We start from the raw sequence: 23,149 nt of genomic DNA on the forward strand, positions 1-23,149 counted from the left end.
AAACCAATTTGGTTTCCGACTTGGAAAACCAGAAATCGGAAACCAGATTGGTTTGACCAATTTGGTTTCCGGCGATTGGTTTCCTTGCCGGAAACCAAACCAGTCTCTGGTTTTCGGCAAGAAAACCAGTTCAATGTTATTTATTTATTTTTAATAATTATTTTTGGGGATTTATACATGACACATCTATTGTATGTTAATTAAAGATTTGAAAATATAAATTTTTCTTTGCATATAAAGATTAAAATGTTAAAGTATACAATTTTACTCATTTTCTTGAAAATGAACCAAACATATAAAGACAGTTTTCTGTTGTGCAGCCAAACACCGGAAAGGAAAATATTTTCTGGAAAATGACTTATTTTCTAGAAAACATTTTCCAGAAGCCATTTTCCTATTTTCCAAACGGACCCTTAGTCGAATCCATTTAATAAGGCAAATTATACCGTGCACTAGGGCGCACAATGCATTGTGCGCCCTGGCCCAAACAATAGTTATGCTGTGCAACCGAATGCACCATGCGCATGGTGCATACGACGCAAAACGACATCGTTTTGACTAAAAACGCGCGTCCTACTTTTAAAAAAATTCAGGTTCGATTCTCGGCAATCGCATTATTGTGGATATATAGTTATGAATTTCTGGATATACAGTTATGAATTTATGGATATTTAGTTCATTCATTGTAGATATTTACTTCATTCATTCACTGTGGATATATAGTTATGAATTTGTGGATATATAGTTATGAATTTCTGGATATATAGTTATGAATTTATGGATATTTAGTTCATTCATTGTGGATATTTAGTTCAATCATTGTGGATATTTAGTTCATTAATTGGGGATATTTAGTTCATTCATTGGGGATATTTAGTTCATTCATTGTGGATTTTTACTTCATTCATTCACTATGGATATATAGTTATGAATTTGTGGATATATAGTTATGAATTTATGGATATATAAAAATGCTATTGCCGGGAATCGAACCTGATTTCTTTTTTAAGTGGGACACGTGTTCTTTTTAACCAAAACGACGTCGTTTTGCATCGTATGCACCATGCGCATGGTGCATTCGGTTGCATAGCATAATTTGCGTGGCCCAAAACAACGTCGTTTTGGACCTTTCGCGTGTCTACTGTTAAGTCCTTAAAAAAAAGCATGTTTTGAATATACAGAATTGTATAATAGAATACACAAAATTTTATAACTAAATATTTTCATGTTTCGAATGTACAAAATTATATAATAGAATGCACAGAATTTTATACCTGAAAACACAAAATTTTATAATTGAAAATTCACATGTTTCGAATGTACATAATTATATAATAGAATGCACATTATTTCATACATGAAAATACAGAACTTACCAAAACGATGTTGTTTTGAGAGGCGCCGCACATTGCTATGTGCGCCCTGGTGCACGGTATAACAATTGATTTAATAACACTAATCCTTTAAGCAAATTATGCTATGGTCTGTGGAACCGTGTCCACCGATTTTCAAAATTGTTCATAATCTATCATTATAATAAATCACTAAGTTTCTGCCTATGTCAAAATCCCGCCCAATGAAAACGACGCCGTTTGATGGCCTGAGAAAAAGTTGTTATTAATCGCGTGCAATTAAATACAGCCGACTACTTTTTTGCCATACCAACAAAAAAAAAAAGATTAAATAGAATTCTAATTATTACAGACTTCTAACGAGAGTGTTAATTATAAAGAATGCTTTGAAAATCGATTTCTCCATAAACATTTAAATGTAGCCGCAACATGCTCTTGAAAACTGAAAGGTCGACAGCCCCCTTTAGTCTTCCCAGATTTTGAAATCCATTGATTTATACTCCATATATAAGCCTGTGTCGATGGAGAATTCCCCTCCAAACTTCAGAATATATTCAGTTCGTATCACCTGCATTTTACAAAAAACACACCCAAACTTTCAGCCACTAAACAATGCCAATGTATGTTCCAGTAAAAGACATTGGCCCGCTTGATAGGGAGAAAGCAATAAGAGTAAAGTGTGTTAGATGCTACGAAATAGCCGAGAACAGAGGGTCCACCGAGATCAAGAGTCGAGAAGTTTTGGTCTGTGATAAAGAGGTATTTTCGTGTCATTCTTATGATTTTATTTAACTGTTTAAGCTTTAGGCTTTATAATTATTCCAATGCAATACACATGTCTTATTTATTTCACTAATCCTACGTGCAGGGTACTTTCATACATTTGAATATGCAAAACAGTGATGTCCAGAAATATAAGAATGTGTTCATAGAAGGGAAGCTCTATTCTGTAAAAAAAATTTTGGTTTTCACCCACTATTATACTTTCAAAACTTGTGATCACGAATATATGATTATGTTAAACTATAAGACTCAAGTAAAGGCCATCAAATCGAAAGGTTTTCCTAATAAGATGTTTCAGCTCAAAAACTATGACTCTTTGAAAGACCCTACTCAAGTGAATGACAAGGTGTTGTTTGGTAAGTATTTAGTTCATGTTTTTGCTATTTTTTAAGTTTTCTATTTCTGTATTTTGTCTACTATTCATTTTTTTTTTGATTTTACAGATTTAATAGGCAGAGTTGTCGAGATCCATGCTCCTGTGGACAAAATAATAGGAGGCAGACCAGCAAAACTTCTTGATTTCAAAATGGCGGATAATCAGTAAGTTTTCTACTAACAACTATGTGCCTATATTTTTAATCATTAAATTCTTTCTAACAGAATTGCCTATAGGGGAAATACATTACCGTGCACTGTTTGGGACAGTCATGTTGCTTCTATGGTACCATATTATGATTTTGGTCTTCAAGAACCCCTAATTTTGGTTCTTCAACTTTGTCAGGCAAAAGTGGTGAATGGTAAGTTATGCCATTGCATTATTCTTTTGATTTTTATCTAGGTTTTCCAACAATCATTAACATGTATGATTCTAATAGGTGAAATCAGATACTAGCTGCTATAATGCTACCCAACTTCATTTGAATGGACCTTATCAGGAATTTGTTGATTTTAAATCTCAGTAAGTGCCTTAAATAGCATGTGCTTTATAATGTTATCTACTGTTTACTGTCTATATTTTAAATACCATGTCAGTGCCTTTTTTTTTTTTTTTTATATTTTAAACTTTATCTACTGATTACATTTCAAATAGCATTGCATTTATAATGTTATCTACTCTATACATTTTAAATAGCATGGATTTTAGTATGTTATCTACTGTCTACTGTATACATTTTAAATAGCATGCATTTTAAATTTGATTAAGTGCCTTTCAGTTGTTAGATGTTATCTATTGTCTACATTTTACAACTCAACACATAACAATGCATGAGACAACAATGAATCTACTGTATCTATTATTTATAACACTTATTCATAACATGCAATGGACTCATATAATTACCCCGTTTTTGTTACCTGTAGGTTAAGTGCATCACACAGCCCTTTACGCAGTATCAGCACTGCCACTGTGCTTTCTCAATCCCAAGGAATTGATGACTTCAACAGTGGTGCTTTGACTGTAACTCCTGTTGCTGATCTGTTGAAAAAGAAACAGGTTATACTCTGAAATTTGGCATATCATTAATACAGTCCAGTAAGATCAGTAATTATTTGTCATGATAATACATACTAACCAAGTTACATTTCCTATGGCAGAATGGGGAATTCTATGTTCCTGCTGAAATAGTGGGAATTGAAGGGTCATTTGGATGGATGTACATCTCATGCATGTCACCAGGATGTAACAGAAAACTGTCTGGCCAAGTAGGTGATTTCAGTTGTACACACTGTAATAAGAAGTATCAAGAAGGCATGGCAAGGTATAGAGTGAAAGTGATTGTTCTTGATAAAGGTCAAAAAGATGCTCCCTTCCTTTTGTGGGATAGGGAGTGTTCTGAATTAGTTGGTATCCCAGCACACAGTTTGTACCTCAAGTATAATAAGGTAAAGTCACACAACACTATAATTTAATACCTTAATAGCAGCTGTGTTAATCTATTTGACCTCTAAGTATGCTATTTTGTTTATTTTAGGTTTCAGACATTCCAGCAGAATTGGAATTCTTAGTTGGTATGCGAATGATATTTAAGATATCATTAAAGATGGAGTTCATGAAGGGAGCTAATTCAGCCTACACTGTGATGAGAGTACTAAGGGATGAAGTGTTAGTCTCTCCCTATTGTTCTAACCTTATTGAAGACCAAAGAAGGACTTGATGACAAAAATGATAGATGAGGACGAGGAAGAAGATGAGGAATCTGATCAGGTTCTTATTTTTAATAAAGTATACACTATACTTACATTTTTAAGTCTTCTTATGACATGTGTTTGACTAAATAAACTTTTCATGTATATAGGAGGCTTCAAATGGAGAGAATGAGGTCAACAGCCCCTTGAGTATACAACACTCTCAAAGTGTAGACCTTGAGACTGATGATTCTAATGGTGTGAAGAGATCGCTTCTGGATCAATTTTCCTCCTCTAGGAAGAAGGGGAAAAATGTTGTTAAAAAGGAAAAAGTTTAAGATCTTGGATACTACAGACTGTTACCACATGTTTTGTGGTTTTACTGTTTTGAAACTAATATTTTGGCCTGCAAACTATCTATTTTCATTTCTAAAACAATGTCAGTTTGTTTCCATATGAACATTTGTAGTCAGTTTGACTCTTTTCCTTTTTGGTTTATCTATGTTTAATTTTATTACACTGTTTATTTCTTTATTTGGTTAGATATATGAAACTGTATACAGGGGAAGAATTAAGTTACCAAGCAAGCAATCTAACAAGCAACTAAAGACAAGGAAGCAAACACAGTCCCAATCAGGTCAACAATGAAGCACAACAAACCACTGTACCAGAAAAGCTTTTAAACTAATTTACTTATACCTATGTGATAAATCTATAGTCATGTACTGATTCTGTAATTTATTGTAATATAGATTGTAATAAAACTATTTATTTGCACTATATACATTCTTCTATATTACTTTCAGACTCAAAACAATTTCAATAGAATCATTACCAAACTAACCAGAAAGTAACATGGAAAACATGTATTCAATCAAACACATAATGATGTTAATAAAAAAACTAAATTTGAAATTAATCACATATACATTGAGTTTAAGGATAGTCCTACATAAATTAGGTTCTAACCAAAATAATACATTTACTAGATTAGTTGGATAGTCCTATATTCTACACTTTGAAAGTGAAAAGTGTATACAAATTTGTTTGGACTTTGTCAATTCAAAAAGCAAATAGTCAATGATAGCACTAAATCAATTAAACCCAAATATATCAACTAAAATAAATCCAGATATAGCTTTGGTGAATTTCAATTATCATTAACTTTGGTTAAGTTAAATATAAATTAGACTTTAAGGTCAAAATTGTATCAAAACTATTCAAATGATCACAGTATAAGTACATATATTACTATATAATAGAATATGTAGAGTAAATTGCTTTGAATAAAGTCTAATTTATTAAGGTTAACAGTAGACAAAAGGTGAACAGTAGAAAAAAACATTTACAAACTTAAAAATATAGTCTTGGAAGTAGCTGTGAACAATGTAATTAAACAATCATATGTACTTCAAAAATGAACTTTGACTTCGTCAATTCAAAAAGGATTATATTTTCGCTTTCTGAAAATCCTATATAATTGTGATTGTTGTAAATAAATACAAAACCTTATCATATGAGAATTCATTAGTAATATACGATTAAAAAGTAAAAAAATGTAGGACTGAAACTTTTATACATGTTTTACAAAATGTGATACATCTTTGAGCCTATAAAGTAACAGAAAAAGCTCACAACGCTTTTAAGAACATTACAAAATCAAACCGTAAACATTGTAATTGACCAAATATTTTCCATGTCAATTTGTCTAAAAAGTACACAATACAGTACTGTTTCTGATCTCAACGGATCTAAGATTTAAACATTTAAAATCTACAATTTACAGAAGTAAAGTTTTATAAACTTGGAGAGTAAATACTCATCCCCTAATACATACTATATAATATACTAATTTGTAATCTGAAAATGTAGAATCTGTGATATATAAGAATCTGTCAGCACTGCCAAGTATTCAACTGCTGTGCCAAAAAAAATGTCAAAAAAAAAAAAAAAATAGGACTACAAATAGTAAATGTAATTTAGTCATTTAACATATGCATCACAAACAAAGTTTAATCATTTGCCAAAGAATCAAGAACGAACAAAATGATTTTAACTGATTTTATTATAGCAACTTTAACAATATAAGTAACAAATGTGCCAACAAAGTATTCAAGTACTCAATATGTAATCTATCATTATAAATGTAATGAATCTCAATATAAAATTGGAAACACAATGCTCTTTGGCTTTAAAAACCACACAATTTGTAATTTGTAAATAAAAATGTTAAAAATATACAGACAGATTCTAAGAATGTCATATAACTGCATCAGAATTATATGTTCATCATTTGCCCAATACTAAAAACAGTGTTAGTATATTTGTAAAAAGAAAAAGTGCATGAGTGATAGGGAAACATGTGTATTCAATGGCAGCAATACACTGTTGCATTTTAGTTTTTCCAAAAAAACTGAACAGTCATAATCATTTTAGTACATGTGTAAACATTAATGATTATCAGCCACTAAAGCATTCAAAATATAGCAAATATGCATGCTCAAACTACACTCACAAATCATTATTGAAAGATCCAAAACAACATCAGACATGAGGAAACTTAATTCATCTACACTAATAAGGAGCAAAAGGAAGCACATAATCAACAATCAAGGTATACTCTACACTATTAAAACTCTTAATTTAAGTTTACCAGTTTCTGCTTTTACTTCAATGACCACAGCCTATTATGCATCCTGATCTTCCCATCTTTCTCTTATGCAACCAATTATGAACACTGCTCCCCTAAAAGATAAGAGTATTTAAGTTAGTTGAAACACTAAGAAATAATATGATGAAACCCTATGCTAATCTACGATTTTAGGTAAATATTTGTTTCTATTCCACTTATCTGAGCGACGAATGGTCGAAAAATTCCTGGAATGTCTTTCTACGGTGATGAACACTGTACGACATTTGTACATAGATCTGCAAATTTTTTTTAAAAAATGTTAATTACAAGCATATACGATAGAACATAGGGATAGAATAAAATTTGGTGGGAACTTATCTCATAGCGACTGGATTGAAAGATTACAGTGCTTTGTATCTAGATCGTGACATCAACCCTAGAACCTTCAAAATACCATTGTAAACGAAGATGGACTAATCAAAACGCAAATCTTCCCATCGATCTGAAGATCGCCTACTAAAAACGAAGCGAGAGGAAGAAAATCGAAGATCCGACACTCAAATCGAAGACCTCCGAGTAAACAACGACGATCTGGCAACCCAATTTCAGATTGGAAGAGTGAAAGCGAAATCGCCCACAAAATAGTAAAATCTTCGATTAACAAATGAAGATCGGGCACTCAAATCCACGATCTTCGAATGAGAACGAAGATCGGCTGATAAATATTGAAATGAAGATAGGGTTTTGAAAATCCATCCTCATCGGATGTTAAAGGTCATGAAGATCTTTAGGACATAAAGATTATTGCCTGAAATTGTACAAAGCTCAAGAGCGAAGAAAGAAATAGGGATGTCCGCATTCGGATATGGATGAGAGGTAGCTGATAGTAATCTGGGAGGAAGGAGGGTGTGAGGGGAGTGTTATGGGTAAGAAGTGGGCCGGGTATGGGTTATCAAACATGGGGGAATGGTTTGGGCTATGTATTAAAATCATTATATATTGGGTTTGATTAGGGTAATGTTTAATTATAGAGATTTGCAGATTTTAAAGTCATACTTCAATAATAAGTTTGTACAAAAAAATAGTTGATTATGAATTCAGATTAATTTTTTTTAAGTATTTTTGTATATAAGGTACATTACTTTTTTAATGGATGTACATTATTTGCATTTACAATTTTTTTATTTTAGTTTTGATTATGGTTCACGTTACTACGTGGACCACGGTTAATGTATTGACGATGTTAATTCATGACTTATTTCATATAATACTTAGCTTCTAATAGTGTTTAAATTTCTTACCATTAAGAATTTGTATTTTGCACTTTTAAAATTTTGAATTTGTATTTTGCACTTTTAATTTTTTTTTTTTAATTATGTATCACGGTACTATGTGGACCATGGTTAATGTATTTATGTTTTTAAAAGTGCACTAATTCTTATAATATATAGCTTATAATTCAAGTTAAATATGTTAGTTATTTATTGTCTAATGTTTGCCTTTGAAGAAAATGTTGAGAACAACCATACCATGCTACAAGAAAATATTAATGATCCGCAAATGGAATACACACCACAAATGTATTGTAATTCAAGTGAGAGGCCAAAAAGTGCTCTCACAACAGGTAAACTATTTAATGATTGTACAAAAATTCTTTATAGTAGATAACATATGACAAACGTGTTATGTTTTTTTCAGTTAATATAGAATCCTTGGATATACAAATTAGTACGCGTAGTACGGAATATACAACCAGCAACAGTAAATCAAGGCATTTTGTTTTAGGATCCCAAAATACATTCTCTTCGAGTGCAAAAAGCGATATACTTAACGGTGAGTTTTTACATTTTAGACCACAATTACTTAATTGTTTGTATTACAGTTGCATGCTAAATTTTTTTTTTTTAAATTTCATTTTTAATTGGTTATATAAAAGGTACCCACACAATGTATGAGAACAAACGCCCACCTCTAAATGATATATCCAATGGTAAGTATTTATTACATCATTTTATACAACTTAATAAATTTTTATTAAATTATGCTAGCTAAGTTGTAAGGTATATATTTTTTAGGTAACACAAATTGCAACAAAAGAAAATGCATGGATAAGGGTAAAACTATTATCCAGTGTAATGTTGTCAATCGGGATTTGTTTCAAGATTTTGAAGAAGTTTCCAATATGGACACTATTTCAAAAACCGCGAAAGAAAATCATGGTACGTATAATGTTAAATAGGAGTAATTTCCAAATTTTTATTGCTGTTATTCTTGGTTTAAGTCATATGAAACTAATTTCATATATTATGCTTAGGATTGTCACCAATTACACAACAACATATCCAATTAGGTGAAAATGGTAAGTAATTATTTTGTAAATGGTAACAATGTCACTACGATATTTTGTGGAGGTTTGGAAACATTTCTAAAAAAAATTAATTATGTACATGGTAGGTATAAAGCAATTTTTTGAGACGGCATGCACAAACCAAGCCACAATACGAATTGAATCGACAGTGGGGACTTCAAATGGTAGCCACGTCGGTGATGAGCCAACAAATAGCTATCAAGTTACAGAACCAACTGCTTACAATACTGGTATGTTTACTATATTACGGTGTTTTAATAAATTTAGTGCAATTGGATTTATTTTATTTTAATTGTCTATTTAGTGGAATACCAAGATCTTGGTGATGCAGCGGCGGAATGTCAGCACTGTGGAGCGCTGTTTTGGTACGAAGAATGGACACACAAAACAGATAATCGCGACCACCCGAAATATAACTTGTGTTGCAACAATGGTAAGATTCAATTGCCATACATGCTGATGCCCCCACAACCGATATATGATCTTTTTTTTAGAGAATCAGAAAAGAACAAGGAATTTCTACACAACATTAGAACATACAACAGTATGTTCTGCTTCACTTCGATGGGTGGGAAAATAGACCGAAACGTCAACAGAAACAGTGGTCCCCCAATCTTCGGTATCAATAGCCAGAACTTCCATTACATTGGTAGTCTATTGCCGGTAGATGGCATGAAACCGCATTTCGCACAGCTGTATATCTATGATACCAACAATGAAATGGACAACCGTGTCAATTCTGTTAGGTAAGTGTGTGGCATTTTATGTTATAAATGTTGTTATGATGTAGTTTTATTACAAATCTAATTGTTCACCGTTTTATATTTTAGGCAAGATGGTAAGCGAAACGACATTCATGTTGAGATTGTCAATGTGATTCAATCTGTTTTGGATGAACACAATGTGTTAGTCAAAACATTTCGCATGGCACGAGATGAACTACAAAAAAAACCCAACCGCTGAGGTTAAGATAAAATTGCTTGGTAAGAGATCAAGGGATGCTAGGACATACAACTTGCCACAGGTCTCAGAGGTTGCTGCGTTGATTGTTGGTGATATCGATACTAATATTGGTGAACGCGACATTCTGGTTGAAACAAAGAGCGGTCTCTTGCAACGAATCACTGAGTTAAATCCTGCTTACCTGCCAATGCAATATCCTTTATTGTTTCCTTATGGTGAAGACGGTTATAGGGAGGACATTCCCTTCTCAACGATAAAGGGGAACACATCTGGTGGTCGTCAAAGGATAAGCCCTCGAGAATATTTTTCTTACCGTATCCAGTCTAGGATAACAGAAGTTTCAACATTGTTGCATGCAAGAAGGCTATTCCTGCAATTCCTGGTTGATGCCTATACGATGGTTGAGTCCGGAAGGTTGATATATATACGGACACATCAAAAAAGTTTGAGATGCGAATCATATAATTGCTTGAATGATACATTAACAAGAGGTGAACTTGACCCCACTGCTCAAGGAAAACGAATAATATTGCCTTCGAGTTTTAACGGTGGTGCTAGATACATGATACAAAATTACCAGGACGCAATGGTCATTTGCCGATGGGTTGGATATCCAGATTTGTTCATCACGTTTACTTGCAACCCCAAGTGGCCTGAGATACAACGGTTCTTGAATACAAGAAATCTAAGGCCAGAAGATTGTCCAGACATAATATGTAGAATATTCAAATTGAAGTTGGATGCTCTACTATCAGAATGCCGAAAGAACAAGTTATTTGGCCCAGTAATTGGAGGTACGTGTCAAAATAAGATACTATTTTAATGTTGTAGTTTTTAATCCATACAAATTTCACAATTTTACCCATATATTATAAAATGAATGTTGCAATTTCTTTGTTAACAGTGATCTATACTATAGAGTTTCAAAAAAGAGGACTACCGCATGCTCATATACTTTTGTTTCTGGATAAAAACAATCGAGCACAAAGTGGGATAAATCTGGACAACATCATTTCAGCTGAATTACCTGACCAAGAAAGAAATCCAGAATACTTCAAAGTTGTTGAGGAGTTTATGATGCATGGCCCTTGCGGGAAAGCACGGATGCTTTCTCCATGTATGGCAAATGGTAAGTGTACTAAACACTTTCCCAAGAAGTTTGTTAATACATCAACTGTGGACGAGGATGGTTATCCTATATACCGCAAAAGAGACAATGGCAGGTCTGTCATGCGCAATGGTATTGAGTTGGATAATAGGTACGTAGTACCACACAATAGACATTTGTTACTAAAGTATAGGGCTCATATTAATGTGGAATGGTGTAATCAATCCCGGTCAATCAAGTATTTGTTCAAGTACATAAACAAGGGCCATGATAGGGTTACCGCAGAGTTTTACAAATCCAACAGCGATGACGAAAGTCCAAAAGTGATCGATGAAATCAATATGTTCTATGACTGTCGGTATATTTCTCCGTGTGAAGCAGCTTGGCGATTGTTTGGATTTGATATACAGTTAAGGACACCATCTGTTGAGCGATTGAGCTTTCACTTGCCCAATCAACAAAGTGTTATATTCGCAGATGACGATCCTGTTGATAACATACTAAGCCGTCCAACAATTTTGCAGAGCATGTTCTTAGAATGGTTTGAGGCAAATAAAACCTACCCAGATGCAAAACAACTTACATATGCCGAAATGCCCACTAAATTTGTATGGAAGAAAGATGTTAGGAAATGGCAACCAAGGAAAAGAGGATTTGCCATCGGTAGACTTTTCTATGTGCCACCTGGTACAGGGGAGATATTTTATTTGAGATGTCTTTTGAATAAAGTAAAAGGGCCCACGAGTTTTTTGGACATAAAAAAAGTAGATGGTGTGCAATATGATTCTTTTAGGGATGCGTGTTCTGCCAGGGGATTAGTAGACGACGATAGGGAATATGTTTATGCGATAGAAGAAGCAAGTCAATGGGCGACCGATGTTAATTTGAGAAGATTGTTTGTCACACTATTAATGTCAAACTCAATGGCTAAACCTGAAGTTGTGTGGGAAGCTGCGTGGCACTATTTGGCTGAGGATGCACAATTCAAAATTAGAGCTTAATTGGGGATTACAGGTAAAATTTTATATTTGTAATTTCACTTTGTACAGATTTATTGTATACACATACTTAAAATATGCGATTGATTATATTATCACAGATTTGATTTTATCTGAAGATGAGAAAAAGAATTTTGCACTTCGCGAGATAGAAATAATACTTTCTGCTATTGGAAAGAGTTTGAAAGACTTTCCGTTGATGCCAATACCGGATTTAGAGATTCATGATAGAACCACCAATCGTATGATACAAGAGGAATTAACATATGATATTAATGTCATGAAGGAAGAGAATGAAAAATTGGTGCATCAACTCACCGAAGAGCAAAGGGCTATATATGGAAATGTTTTGCAAGATGCTGAGAACAATCTTGGAGGACTGTTTTTTGTTTATGGATACGGTGGAACTGGAAAAACATTCTTATTATTGAGAGATTGTCGTCTGCTTTAAGGTCAAAGGGTGATATAGTTTTAAATGTGGCATCAAGTGGTATAGCATCGCTTCTATTACCAGGAGGTCGAACTGCGCATTCTAGATTTTCAATACCAATTGCTGTTAATGAAGATTCAACATGCAACATCAGCCAAAGCAGTCATTTGGCAAAATTGTTAATGCAATGTAAGTTGATCATTTGGGATGAGGCACCGATGATGCATAAGTTTTGCTTTGAAGCTTTAGACCGTAGTATGAGAGATATCATGAGTGCCAAAAATCAAAATAGCTTGGATATGACTTTTGGTGGGAAAACCGTGGTGTTAAGTGGAGATTTCAGACAGATTCTACCAGTCATTCCAAAGGGCACCAGGCAAGATATTGTTGGAGCAAGTATCAATGCATCATATCTTTGGAGAAACTGTAAAGTATTTAGGCTAACAAAGAATCTCAGACTAAGGTCATTGCAATCAGAAACTGATGTTCAACAGATTGAAAAATTTTCAAAGTGGATTGCTAATATCGGTGATGGAACAATTGGTGAGTCTTTGCATGGAGAATGTGAGATAAATATTCCTGAAGAATTTGTGCTAACTTGTGTTGAGGATCCAATTTCTACCATTGTTGATAGCATATTCCCTATGTTTCGCAGAGGTCATAGTGATATTCAATATCTAAAAGATCGTGTTATTTTGGCACCAACACTGGATATTGTGGATCCAGTAAATGAATACATGAATGGCTACAATAATTCCGAAGGAAGGACGTATCTCAGTTGTGACTCGGTCTGTAAATCAGATTCAAATGTTGACATGCTTGCTGATTTGCACACTCCTGAATTTTTAAATGGATTAAGGTGTTCAGGAGTGCCAAATCACTCATTGACTCTAAAAGTTGGGTCTCCAGTTATGCTTCTGAGGAATATTGATCACTCATTGGGGTTGTGCAATGGTACAAGAATGATAATTTCAAAGTTGGCAGATCATGTGTTAGAAGCTCAAATACTATGCGGTGCAAGTGCCGGTACAAAAGTCCTAATTCCAAGAATGTCCTTAACACCTTCTGATCCAAGATTGCCTTTTAAGTTCCAAAGGAAGCAATTCCCACTAATGTTGTCATATGCAATGACAATAAATAAAAGCCAAGGCCAGACACTCTCCAACGTGGGTTTGTTTTTGAAAAGACCGGTTTTTAATCATGGTCAATTGTATGTAGCAGTGTCAAGAGTGAGTAATCCTAAGGGATTAAAAATTCTTATTTGGGATGAAAATGTAAAATAAAAAAAACCACTACAAATGGGGTATACAGAGAAGTATTCAATAATGTTTAATAAAATTTCAACAACTTCGCTATCCATTTATTTTTTTATAATTATGTATACATATTGCCGTGCACCGCACGGGTGCAACTACTAGTTATGAATATATAGTTCAAAAATTATGAACATATAGTTCTATAATTATGAACATAGAGTTGTGAACATATAGTTATGTAATTATGAATATAAAGATTCAATATGAAGTTAAAAAATTATTAATATATAGCTTTATAATTATGAACATATAGTTCAGTAATTATGAACATAGAGTTATGTAATTGTGAATATATTGTTCAATAATTATGAATATGAAGTTCAAAAATTATGAATATATAACTTTATAATTATGAACATATACTCCAGTAATTATGAACATAGAACCGTGTGTACCTTGCAAGGTGGACACGGTTCCACAGCATAACGATTGAATCCTTTAGGGTCCGTTTGAAAAGTAGGAAAATGACTTTTGAAATGTTTTTTGAAAAATTACTCATTTTTCAAAAAATATTTTTCTTCTGGCAGAATGGTCAAATAGGCCCATGTACTAACATTAATTGTCCATCTAGCACCATGAATTAAAATATGGTCCATCTAAACTATTATACTCTCAATTATTTTTCATCTAATATTTTTAGCAAGTTTCTAACAAGTGACCCATCTAATTTGTTTTCATGGAAAAATAAAATAAAAACAAAATGCTGACATGTTATATTTTTCATCTAACTTGCTGTTTTAGTCTTTTTTTTATGCAGGAAAATTTAATTTTTTACGTATTTCTAGATTATGTTGATTTCTTCTATGAATTTTCCATAAAACAGTGAATCTATTTTTCCATCGATTGTGAAATAAGTATGTTACCGCTCTTGTGGTTTTTGAACTCATTTATTGGCATTGGCATTGGTTCGTATTTTAGTTTTGGAGGGTGCGTTTATGAGACTCTTCGGTACATACCTGAGATTGAAGAGTTTGGAAAGGAGATGGTTAATAGACTAAGGGACAACGATGATCTGTATATTGCTCTTCATTTGAGGTATAATAACTAACACGACTATTGATTTAATGTTTGAGATGTAACTTAATTAACCGAGTTCCTTTGAGTGTAGATACGAAAATGACATGCTTGCATTTACTGGTTGCAGCAACAATCTGACTGAAGTAGAAGCTAAGGAACTTCGCGTTATGAGATATAATGTGCAACACTGAAAAGAGAAAGAGATAGACAACGAAGAAATGAGACTGTCATATGTCCCCGATGGAAGCGGCCATGTTTTTTAAGGCGATGAGGTACCCCTCCACGACAAAAATATACATTTTGCAGGGCAAATTTATGGTAACAACAACATGCATGGATGCATTCCGCTTAGAATACCTTTACGAGTTTTCACACTCAACACTCGCAACAGAGCAGTAGTTGAAATCTTTCAAACCATATCAGAAATCAACATAATCCAAAAATACATTAAAAAAAATTTTGAATTTTTCTATATAAAAAAAAAAAAGTGACAAAAATAGCAAGTTAGATGAAAAAATAATATGTCATCATTTTGTTTTTATTTTATTTTGCCATGTAAGCAAATTAGATGGGTTACTTGTTATAAATTGCTAAAAATGCTAGATGAAAAATAATTGAGAGTATAATAATTTAGATGAACCATATTTTAATTCATGGGGCTAGATGAACAATTAATGTTAGTACATGAGCCTATTTGACCCTTTGCTTTTTCTTTTTAGTGTTTGATTACATTCTGGAAAACTGTATTGAAGTGTTTGGTTTATTTTCTGGAAATAATTAGAATTGTATAATTAAACATTTTAATTATTTTATTTAAAATATAAAAATATTTATAATAGTATTAAAATAATATTTATTACGGAGTAATTTTTTTTTTAAAATAACACGATTGTTTACCGCGTTCGTCGATGCCTTGGTTTGGAAGTCTTCATCGTCGTTAGCCTTGGTCTGGAAAATGAAATTGGCAGAAGTCATTTTCCGTCAAATATAAAGATTTTTTTCCAATTATATTTTTTTCCAATAAACAAAAAATATTTTCCGTTAATTAGATTTTCTAAGCGTATACAAACACTAGAAACCCGATTTCCGGGTTCAAACACACCCTTAATTCCTTTTAGGGTCCGTTTGAAAAGTAAGAAAATGACTTCTGAAAAATATTTTCTATAAAATTAGTTATTTTCTAGAGAACATTTTTCTTTTTCGTGTTTGGCTGCACATCAAAGAACTGTTTTTTGTGTGTTTGGTGCATTTTCTGAAAAAAATTAAAATTGTATAATTAAATATTTTATTTAGAATATAAAAATATTTATAATAATATTAAAAATTAAAAAAAAAAACAATGAAACAAAACTGATTTCCGACAGAAACCAGATTTATAATTTCCACTAAAAATCTTATTTTAAATGTGGCAAAAAATGACTTCCGCTCAATTTTAACGAAAATCATTTTCTATCAAAATAATTAATTTTTTTTTTCAATAAATAAAAAATGTTTTTCGTATTTTTTCAATTGCATCCAAAGACTTGGAAACCAAACAGAGCCTTATACTCGTTCGACAGCATCGCGACGAGCTGATGACGCCGACGACGCAACTTTCGTGAGTTTACCACTCGGCTCTTGCTGTGCCGATGTCTCACTTCTCAAGCCTCAAGCCTCAAGCCCTCAACTCATTACCTGAACTCTTCGCCTCTCTTAGCCCTAGTTCACAGACACAGTCGCACACTCGCATAATCCCCCACCTCGGTGAACGGACCTCAGTAGACACTCAAGGTAAATTTTTACACTCAGGGCTGTGATTTTGTGAATCTGCTATGAAAATGAATTTCGTATAACAGTATGAAAATGAATTTGGAGTTTGGAAATGCGTTATTCTGTTTAATTTTTTTTGTATTCTCATTAATTATTTATTATTATTATTTTATGTAAAATTTCGAGAAATAACCAAAAGAGTTTGAAAAATCAATTCTGGACAGTTTGTTACTATGTTATTAACTATGGAGTATTACTTTTTTGAATAATGTGTTTTTGTTCGTTTTTTCGGTTGGTTATATCATTTCCTTCTGTCCATTTCGGTCCGTTATGAAAGTTAAAAATGAAATATGGAAGAGCTTTGTTTGGATTAATGCTCTGTGAGAGTCAAATAAATGATTTGGTTATGTCTGTGTGTTGTTCTTTGTGTTGATAGAGTGAAATGGAGAAAATGTATGCATATTACAAGTATTAGAAGAAAGTTAGAAAAACAGAAAGGAGAAGAGAATTTAAATTTCATATTAGCTGCTGTTTCACTCTAATTGAAATTTTCTTGTCCATTTAAAACATTTATAACTACTGGATATTTATTCTTCTTTTACAAAAAATGGAATAGCTTTGTTTCAGTTCTTGAGGGTTGTATTAAAGTTACTGAATAAAGTTTTAAGTTCATTTCTTTTGGCTGAGGTTTGGGCATAGTTATATTGTTCATTCCAAACTCTTGCTACAAGAACTTAATTGTCCAGTTATCCTTGCTATGATGCAACTGCAACTTGTACAGGAAATTGTAATCCATCCTTAGATATAAGGAACCTAATGTCTCATTATTTGCACTTAGACTATCACTTTCTCTCTGCTTTGAGTTTTTATATTACCTATGTATGATTAAGGATAAAAGACGGTATGTTAGTAATAGAAAAGGCTTTCTAGCTTCAGATAATATTCACATAAATTCTAGGATGTTGAAATGATATGTACTATAAATTCTAGACAATATGTTGGACAGTTTGTTACTTTGTTATGAACTATTACTTTCTGAATAATGTGTTTTTTTTTGTTTGGTTTTTCGGTAACCGACAGAATCGACCAAAACCAACGGTCTGTTTTTCGGTCGGTTATGAATGTAAAAATTTTTGATTGGTTTTTCGGTCTTTTGGTCAGTTATTCACCGCTACAACAGAGTCAGCTACAGTACTGCAAAATCTTTTCCCACTCCGGCGATCTTCCATGGCTCTAAGAAATGCAATAGAAGCAGCCACACTGCTGAGAAACCTTCGTGCTCAGAGTCTCTTCACAGTTCACAAGCTCCAAAACCCTATTGCTCCATCCCATTTGATTTCATTGGATTTTGACCAAACTCTATGCCTTTCAGTAATTTCTCGAAGACTGCTTTCCATTTCCCATTTTTTCAGCACCAAAGTTGATACAGGTTTAGAAAATATCGATGTTAGTAACGGCCAGAAACAGAATAAGAAGCCATTGGATATTTACTTCAAAGAGGCCGTTGGAATTCTCGAAACTCGTCCAGGCACGGAACATATAGAGGAGAATGATCATCTGAGTAAGCTGAGAAAGTTGGAAGAAGAAGTGAGAGTTTTGCAAGAGAAAAGAAAGAAGGAAATAGAGGAGAAGAATAAGCAAAGGGACAGGGAAGCAAAGGAGATAAAGAAGGCTATAAGGGCTGATGAAGATACGGTGAATGTTTCTAAGCCCAAGAGCTTGCACGAATTGTTTGCAAATGAGTTAACCAAAAATGGCAAGTTGTTAAAAACGTCACAGGCTTCCATGGAAGAGGATCTGATGGTTGGCAAGGGGCTATCCCCTGATATGGTTATGCTTGTGACTCACTTGTATGAGGAAGGGTACTTTAAAGATGCAAACTTTTTGCGAAAGAATAGGTTTGATATTACTTGCTTTGAGGATAGCTATGCCCGCCATTACATCAAGCATGCTGCCGAGGAGTTTGCAAATGATAATCAGGGGGTTGCCAAGTGAGAACTAAACTTTTTTTTTTTTTTTTTTAACTTTTTTATATTTATGTGTCTGCATGATCTTGTGCTGCGTATTATGTAGATTATCTTGCCTTCAAGTCCCTTGACATTAGTTGAATATGTATTTTGTTGATAGCTGCAATGTATTTAACTATCTTTCAAGTTGATGTGCTGGAAGTCTTCAGTCTGCTAACTGTAAAATTATTTTTTATATATTTGTTTTCACACGAATTCTTTATGTTGAATGGAGGGATGCATACATAAATTTATTGCTCATTTGGTATTTGATTGAGCTGTTGAGCTGAAAGTTATCTGAGAATTGGAGTTAAATTTCACAGTCAGAGGACTTGAGCTTGAAGTACAACTAGGATTTAAGCCCATAACAGTGGAAAATGATCAATTTTTAGATTCCCATGAAATTTGTACCAAGGATTTTAACCAAAAAAGTTGAAGTAGCAGACTTGAACTTAATGAGCTGAACAAACCAAGAAATGCAGTACTCCCATTTTACAGATTTTCTTATTCCCTCCTGATCTCATTGATAAATTCAGAAAAATGATGGTACTTGTATTTTTTTTTTAAAGTATCGTGGCCGAGTAATGATCTTTTTTTCTTTTTTTTTTTTTCATGGTTAAGGTTTTAGTCCCAATTATTTCAAGGATGAGCATTCAATGTTATGCATTTTTTTTTCATCATTTTGTTAAAGTTCACTTTGTTACAGACTGTGTTCCCTTTTATGGCACAGTTGAAGCAGTTTATGTTGTCTTGCTTGATACTCATTTTTGTGCATTGTTTGCTCAGATGGCTTTCTGCTAGTGACTTGAAGAAGGTGGCACTTTTTGGTTGTCCTTCTCTTGTGAAGAAACATGTATATTCTGCCAAAATGTTGCGAAATTTCTTCAGGATTCAGGAAGACACTGTGAGTCTACTTCATATGGTTCCTTTCTAAACCACTTTCATTTCCTCGAGATCTGTTATATCATTTATAGAGGATACAATAACACTCAAAAGTTTGGCCATTACTCCTTTCCCATTAGGCCATGGAAACTAATTCTTGCTTCATGTGATCATGTCCTACATGGAGTACATGATTTGGGTGCCTTGTACACTTGCTGTGACTCCTCTCTTTCATACCATTAATCACGCTTTCAGACTTTCCCCTTGCTTGCTTAGTTTAGTTCTTATTTGCTCTTATTATGTCAGGTCTGCGGAAAATGTGCTTTAAGAGACTCATGTAAGTTTGTGAATCAGCGTATGTGGAACAGTAATGCCAAAACGCTTCAACTACATCACGTAATGAGGACTATCACTCCGTACGGCTTGGAATCGGTACCTAAAGAGTTGGCCGTGCCAGAGGATATTAAGACATCCGTGAGTCAGTTGCTCAAGGAAGTTGTAAAGCTTAGTAAAGTTTGTTAAGATTACTTCACAAACACATGACTAAGCCGGCATTCTGCATAGCTTACTGAAGTTGCTAGCGAAATATTATGTCCCCTAATCACATCCACTCAACCTGTTCTCCATTTGATTGTCTTAATTACATTAACAGAGGTGCAGAAATTGTTTTCAATTGAATGGAGCTTCCAACAAGGGCGGGATTAATCAGTGAACTTAATTTTTTTATCCACTTACAATAGTTTGAAGCTAACAAGGAGATGCTGGTTTGTTTCTCTGTATCTTCTGTTAAAACAGGTAGACAGAAGTGCTTATTAGTTGCTGGATTTTATTGAATGAACGAGTATTAATGAGAACTTTGACAGAATCAGATTTGGACCAAGATTTGTATACTATGAAGTATGAAGAACCTTTTTGTTTGAATAATCAGAGCTTATGTGAAGTTCTAAAGTCTATAAAACAATATTTTCTGATAGTATGTGACACTCTCTTCTCAGTTATATTCATAGTTTCTTTAAGTTATATACAATATGTATATGTATTAGCAGAGAGACTTGTGCTTTGAATACACTAGGGAATGGAACTGTTTACTTTCTTTGATTGAATTATTCACTGCTTTTCTTTGAACATTTGAGCAATTGACTCTTAGAATTGGAAGTCACTGAGCTTCACTTTAATCATTGCATTTGATTGTTTCTGTATTTGAATTAAAGATTGGTAGAAAGAAGGGTGCCCTTTATTCTTGTGCTTTGAAATACACTTTTACCTACTCTTTTTAGTTTTTGACACTAAATTTTACCATGTTGTTTACATTCAAAAGAGTGGGAGCCATTGATTAAAGAGGCACCTCTGTTGGTCACGGAGAAAGCAGTGATGGTTGGGTCTAGTTGACCAGTGATCATTGGACTTCTTTTCTTCTCAGGAAAATGACATGGGCTCCCAGGAAATAGAACTCCCATCATTTGTCGCGAAATTAATCCCTGTTCACACTGGTCCGGCCTAATTAAAGGGTAAGTATTGGTCATTAGGGATGACTGCCAAATTATGAACCACACAGCTGTGTGGACCATGGTCTAAAATAACGTTGTTGAATATCATAAGTAAGAATAATGTACATTGTGTTTAAATAATGTATATTACGTGTTAAAATAATGTACATTATGTGTTTGAATAATGAAATCTTTGGGGCAATATAATATACATTATAAGTTATAAAAATACATGTTATAGCAGGTTGCGTAAAAAAAAAAAAATTATACAAAATGAATTGTAGTCCACATAGCTGTGTAGACCATGGACTACGCAATAACTATTGGATGACAATTCAACCCGACTCCAATGAAAAAACTTAGTCACCACCCTAACGGGTCAGGGACGATTTTTTTTTTTTTTTTTTTTTTTCGAATGATGGGGCGAGGACGGGTCAGGGGTTTTACCCCTGACCCCAAACCCTGAATCTTGATCGAAATATATCTATATGTACTATATTTAATTTAGACTTTTGGTTTTTTTTTTGGTTAATTAATTAAGATTTGAATATTTTGAATTTAAGTATTGTTTAATGTTTTTAAGTATTTTATAAGAGTTAAATTTGAGATGATTGAAGGTTAGGATTTAAATATGTAATTTTTTAAATTTATTGTATAATTTAAATAAAATATTATTTTATAGTATACTTAAAAATTAGGAAGTGTATACTTTTTTTTTTAATCAAGATGGGGATGGGGTAATTTCTCATCCTCGAGCGGGAAATGGGGCAGGATCGAGGAACGAGGGATGAATTATGGGGCAAGGGTGAAGATCCTAGTCCCCACCATGTTGCTATCCCTATATTGATTTTTGCATACAAGGAGATTTTGAATTTCTGACGTCTAATGAGAGTACACGGCCATGCCAAGTCGTCAACTAAATTGGTTTTGTGCCCGTGATTTTGCTGATAGCAAAAAAAAAAAAAAAAAGATTAAGAGTTTTTTTTTTCCAAAATGATCCCTCGACTATTGCCCATTCTCAATTTTGCATTCCGACTTTCAATTGCACCAAATTTGGTCCTTCGACTTTCAAAAATTCACCCAATTTGGTCATCCGTTAAGTTTTTCGTCAACTCAATGTTAAAATGAGGGCATTTTCGTCCTTTTGCCTATTGTACACCTAATATACACTGAGAAATAGTCGAGGGACCATTTTGGGAAAAACTAGTTTTTTTTTTTTTTTTTTTTTTTTTTTTTTTTAATTTCATTGTGTATATTTTCATTTTTAGACTCTATAAAATTAGAATTGTTGTAGATTTTTTTCACAAATATAAATAGTTAAAATATCACAATCCCACCTCAAAATTTGTCAACAATTATATATATATATATATATATATATATATATATATATATATATATATATATATATATATATATATATATATATATATATATATATATATATATATACATACACATACACACACTTTCGGTCACATACGAGAAAAACTTACCTTCCTGTCTCATTCCCAATAATTATTTTTCTCTCTACCAAACATGTAATTTGAATTTCAAGGTAAGTTTTTCTCGTCTATAACCAGAAGGTAAAATTTGTATATTTAGACATAGGGAAAAAGTCTATATAGAAAGTTAAAAAAATTTTGAGGTGGGATTGTGGGATTTTAACTATTTATATTTGTGAAAAAAATTTACAACTATTCTAATTTTATAGAGTCTAAAAAAATGAAAATATACACAATGAAATAAAAAAAAAAAAACGAGTTTTTCCCAAAATAGTCCCTTGACTATTCCCAAAATGGTCCTTCGACTATTTCTCAGTGTATATTTGGTGTACAATAGGTAAAAGAACGAAAATGCCCTCCATTTTAACACTGAGTTTAAGAAATACTTAACAGAGGATCAAATTGAGTGAGTTTTTAAAAGTCGATGGACTAAATTTGGTGCAATTAAAAGTCGAAATGCAAAATTGAGAATGAGCAATAGTCGAT

The 23,149-nt window shown here is 33.0% G+C and overlaps 2 protein-coding genes across 3 annotated transcripts; both read left to right on the top strand.

Moving 5' to 3' along the window:
• Positions 1 to 1,964: 1,964 nt before the first annotated feature.
• LOC109185298 lies at positions 1,965 to 4,540 on the top strand. Its single transcript, XM_019335277.1, has 11 exons — positions 1,965 to 2,111; positions 2,221 to 2,301; positions 2,383 to 2,491; positions 2,579 to 2,675; positions 2,736 to 2,796; positions 2,951 to 3,033; positions 3,438 to 3,570; positions 3,672 to 3,959; positions 4,049 to 4,179; positions 4,215 to 4,281; positions 4,373 to 4,540. Exons 1-11 carry the CDS (start codon positions 1,965 to 1,967, stop codon positions 4,538 to 4,540), a joined length of 1,365 nt encoding a protein of 454 aa, XP_019190822.1.
• Positions 4,541 to 16,541: 12,001 nt separating this feature from the next.
• Positions 16,542 to 20,644, top strand: LOC109185408. 2 transcript variants are annotated; one of them, XM_019335430.1, is made up of 4 exons: positions 16,542 to 16,804; positions 17,941 to 18,774; positions 19,576 to 19,693; positions 19,978 to 20,644. In XM_019335430.1, exons 2-4 carry the CDS (start codon positions 18,011 to 18,013, stop codon positions 20,191 to 20,193), a joined length of 1,098 nt encoding a protein of 365 aa, XP_019190975.1. In that variant the 5' UTR covers positions 16,542 to 16,804; positions 17,941 to 18,010; the 3' UTR covers positions 20,194 to 20,644. The 2 variants fall into 2 exon arrangements, with proteins under 2 accessions (XP_019190975.1, XP_019190974.1); XM_019335429.1 differs by having other exon boundaries at positions 17,945 to 18,774.
• The last annotated feature ends 2,505 nt before the right edge of the window (positions 20,645 to 23,149 follow it).

This window comes from Ipomoea nil, unplaced genomic scaffold (assembly GCF_001879475.1).
Source record: "Ipomoea nil cultivar Tokyo-kokei standard unplaced genomic scaffold, Asagao_1.1 scaffold1317, whole genome shotgun sequence".
Classification (NCBI taxonomy): domain Eukaryota; kingdom Viridiplantae; phylum Streptophyta; class Magnoliopsida; order Solanales; family Convolvulaceae; genus Ipomoea; species Ipomoea nil.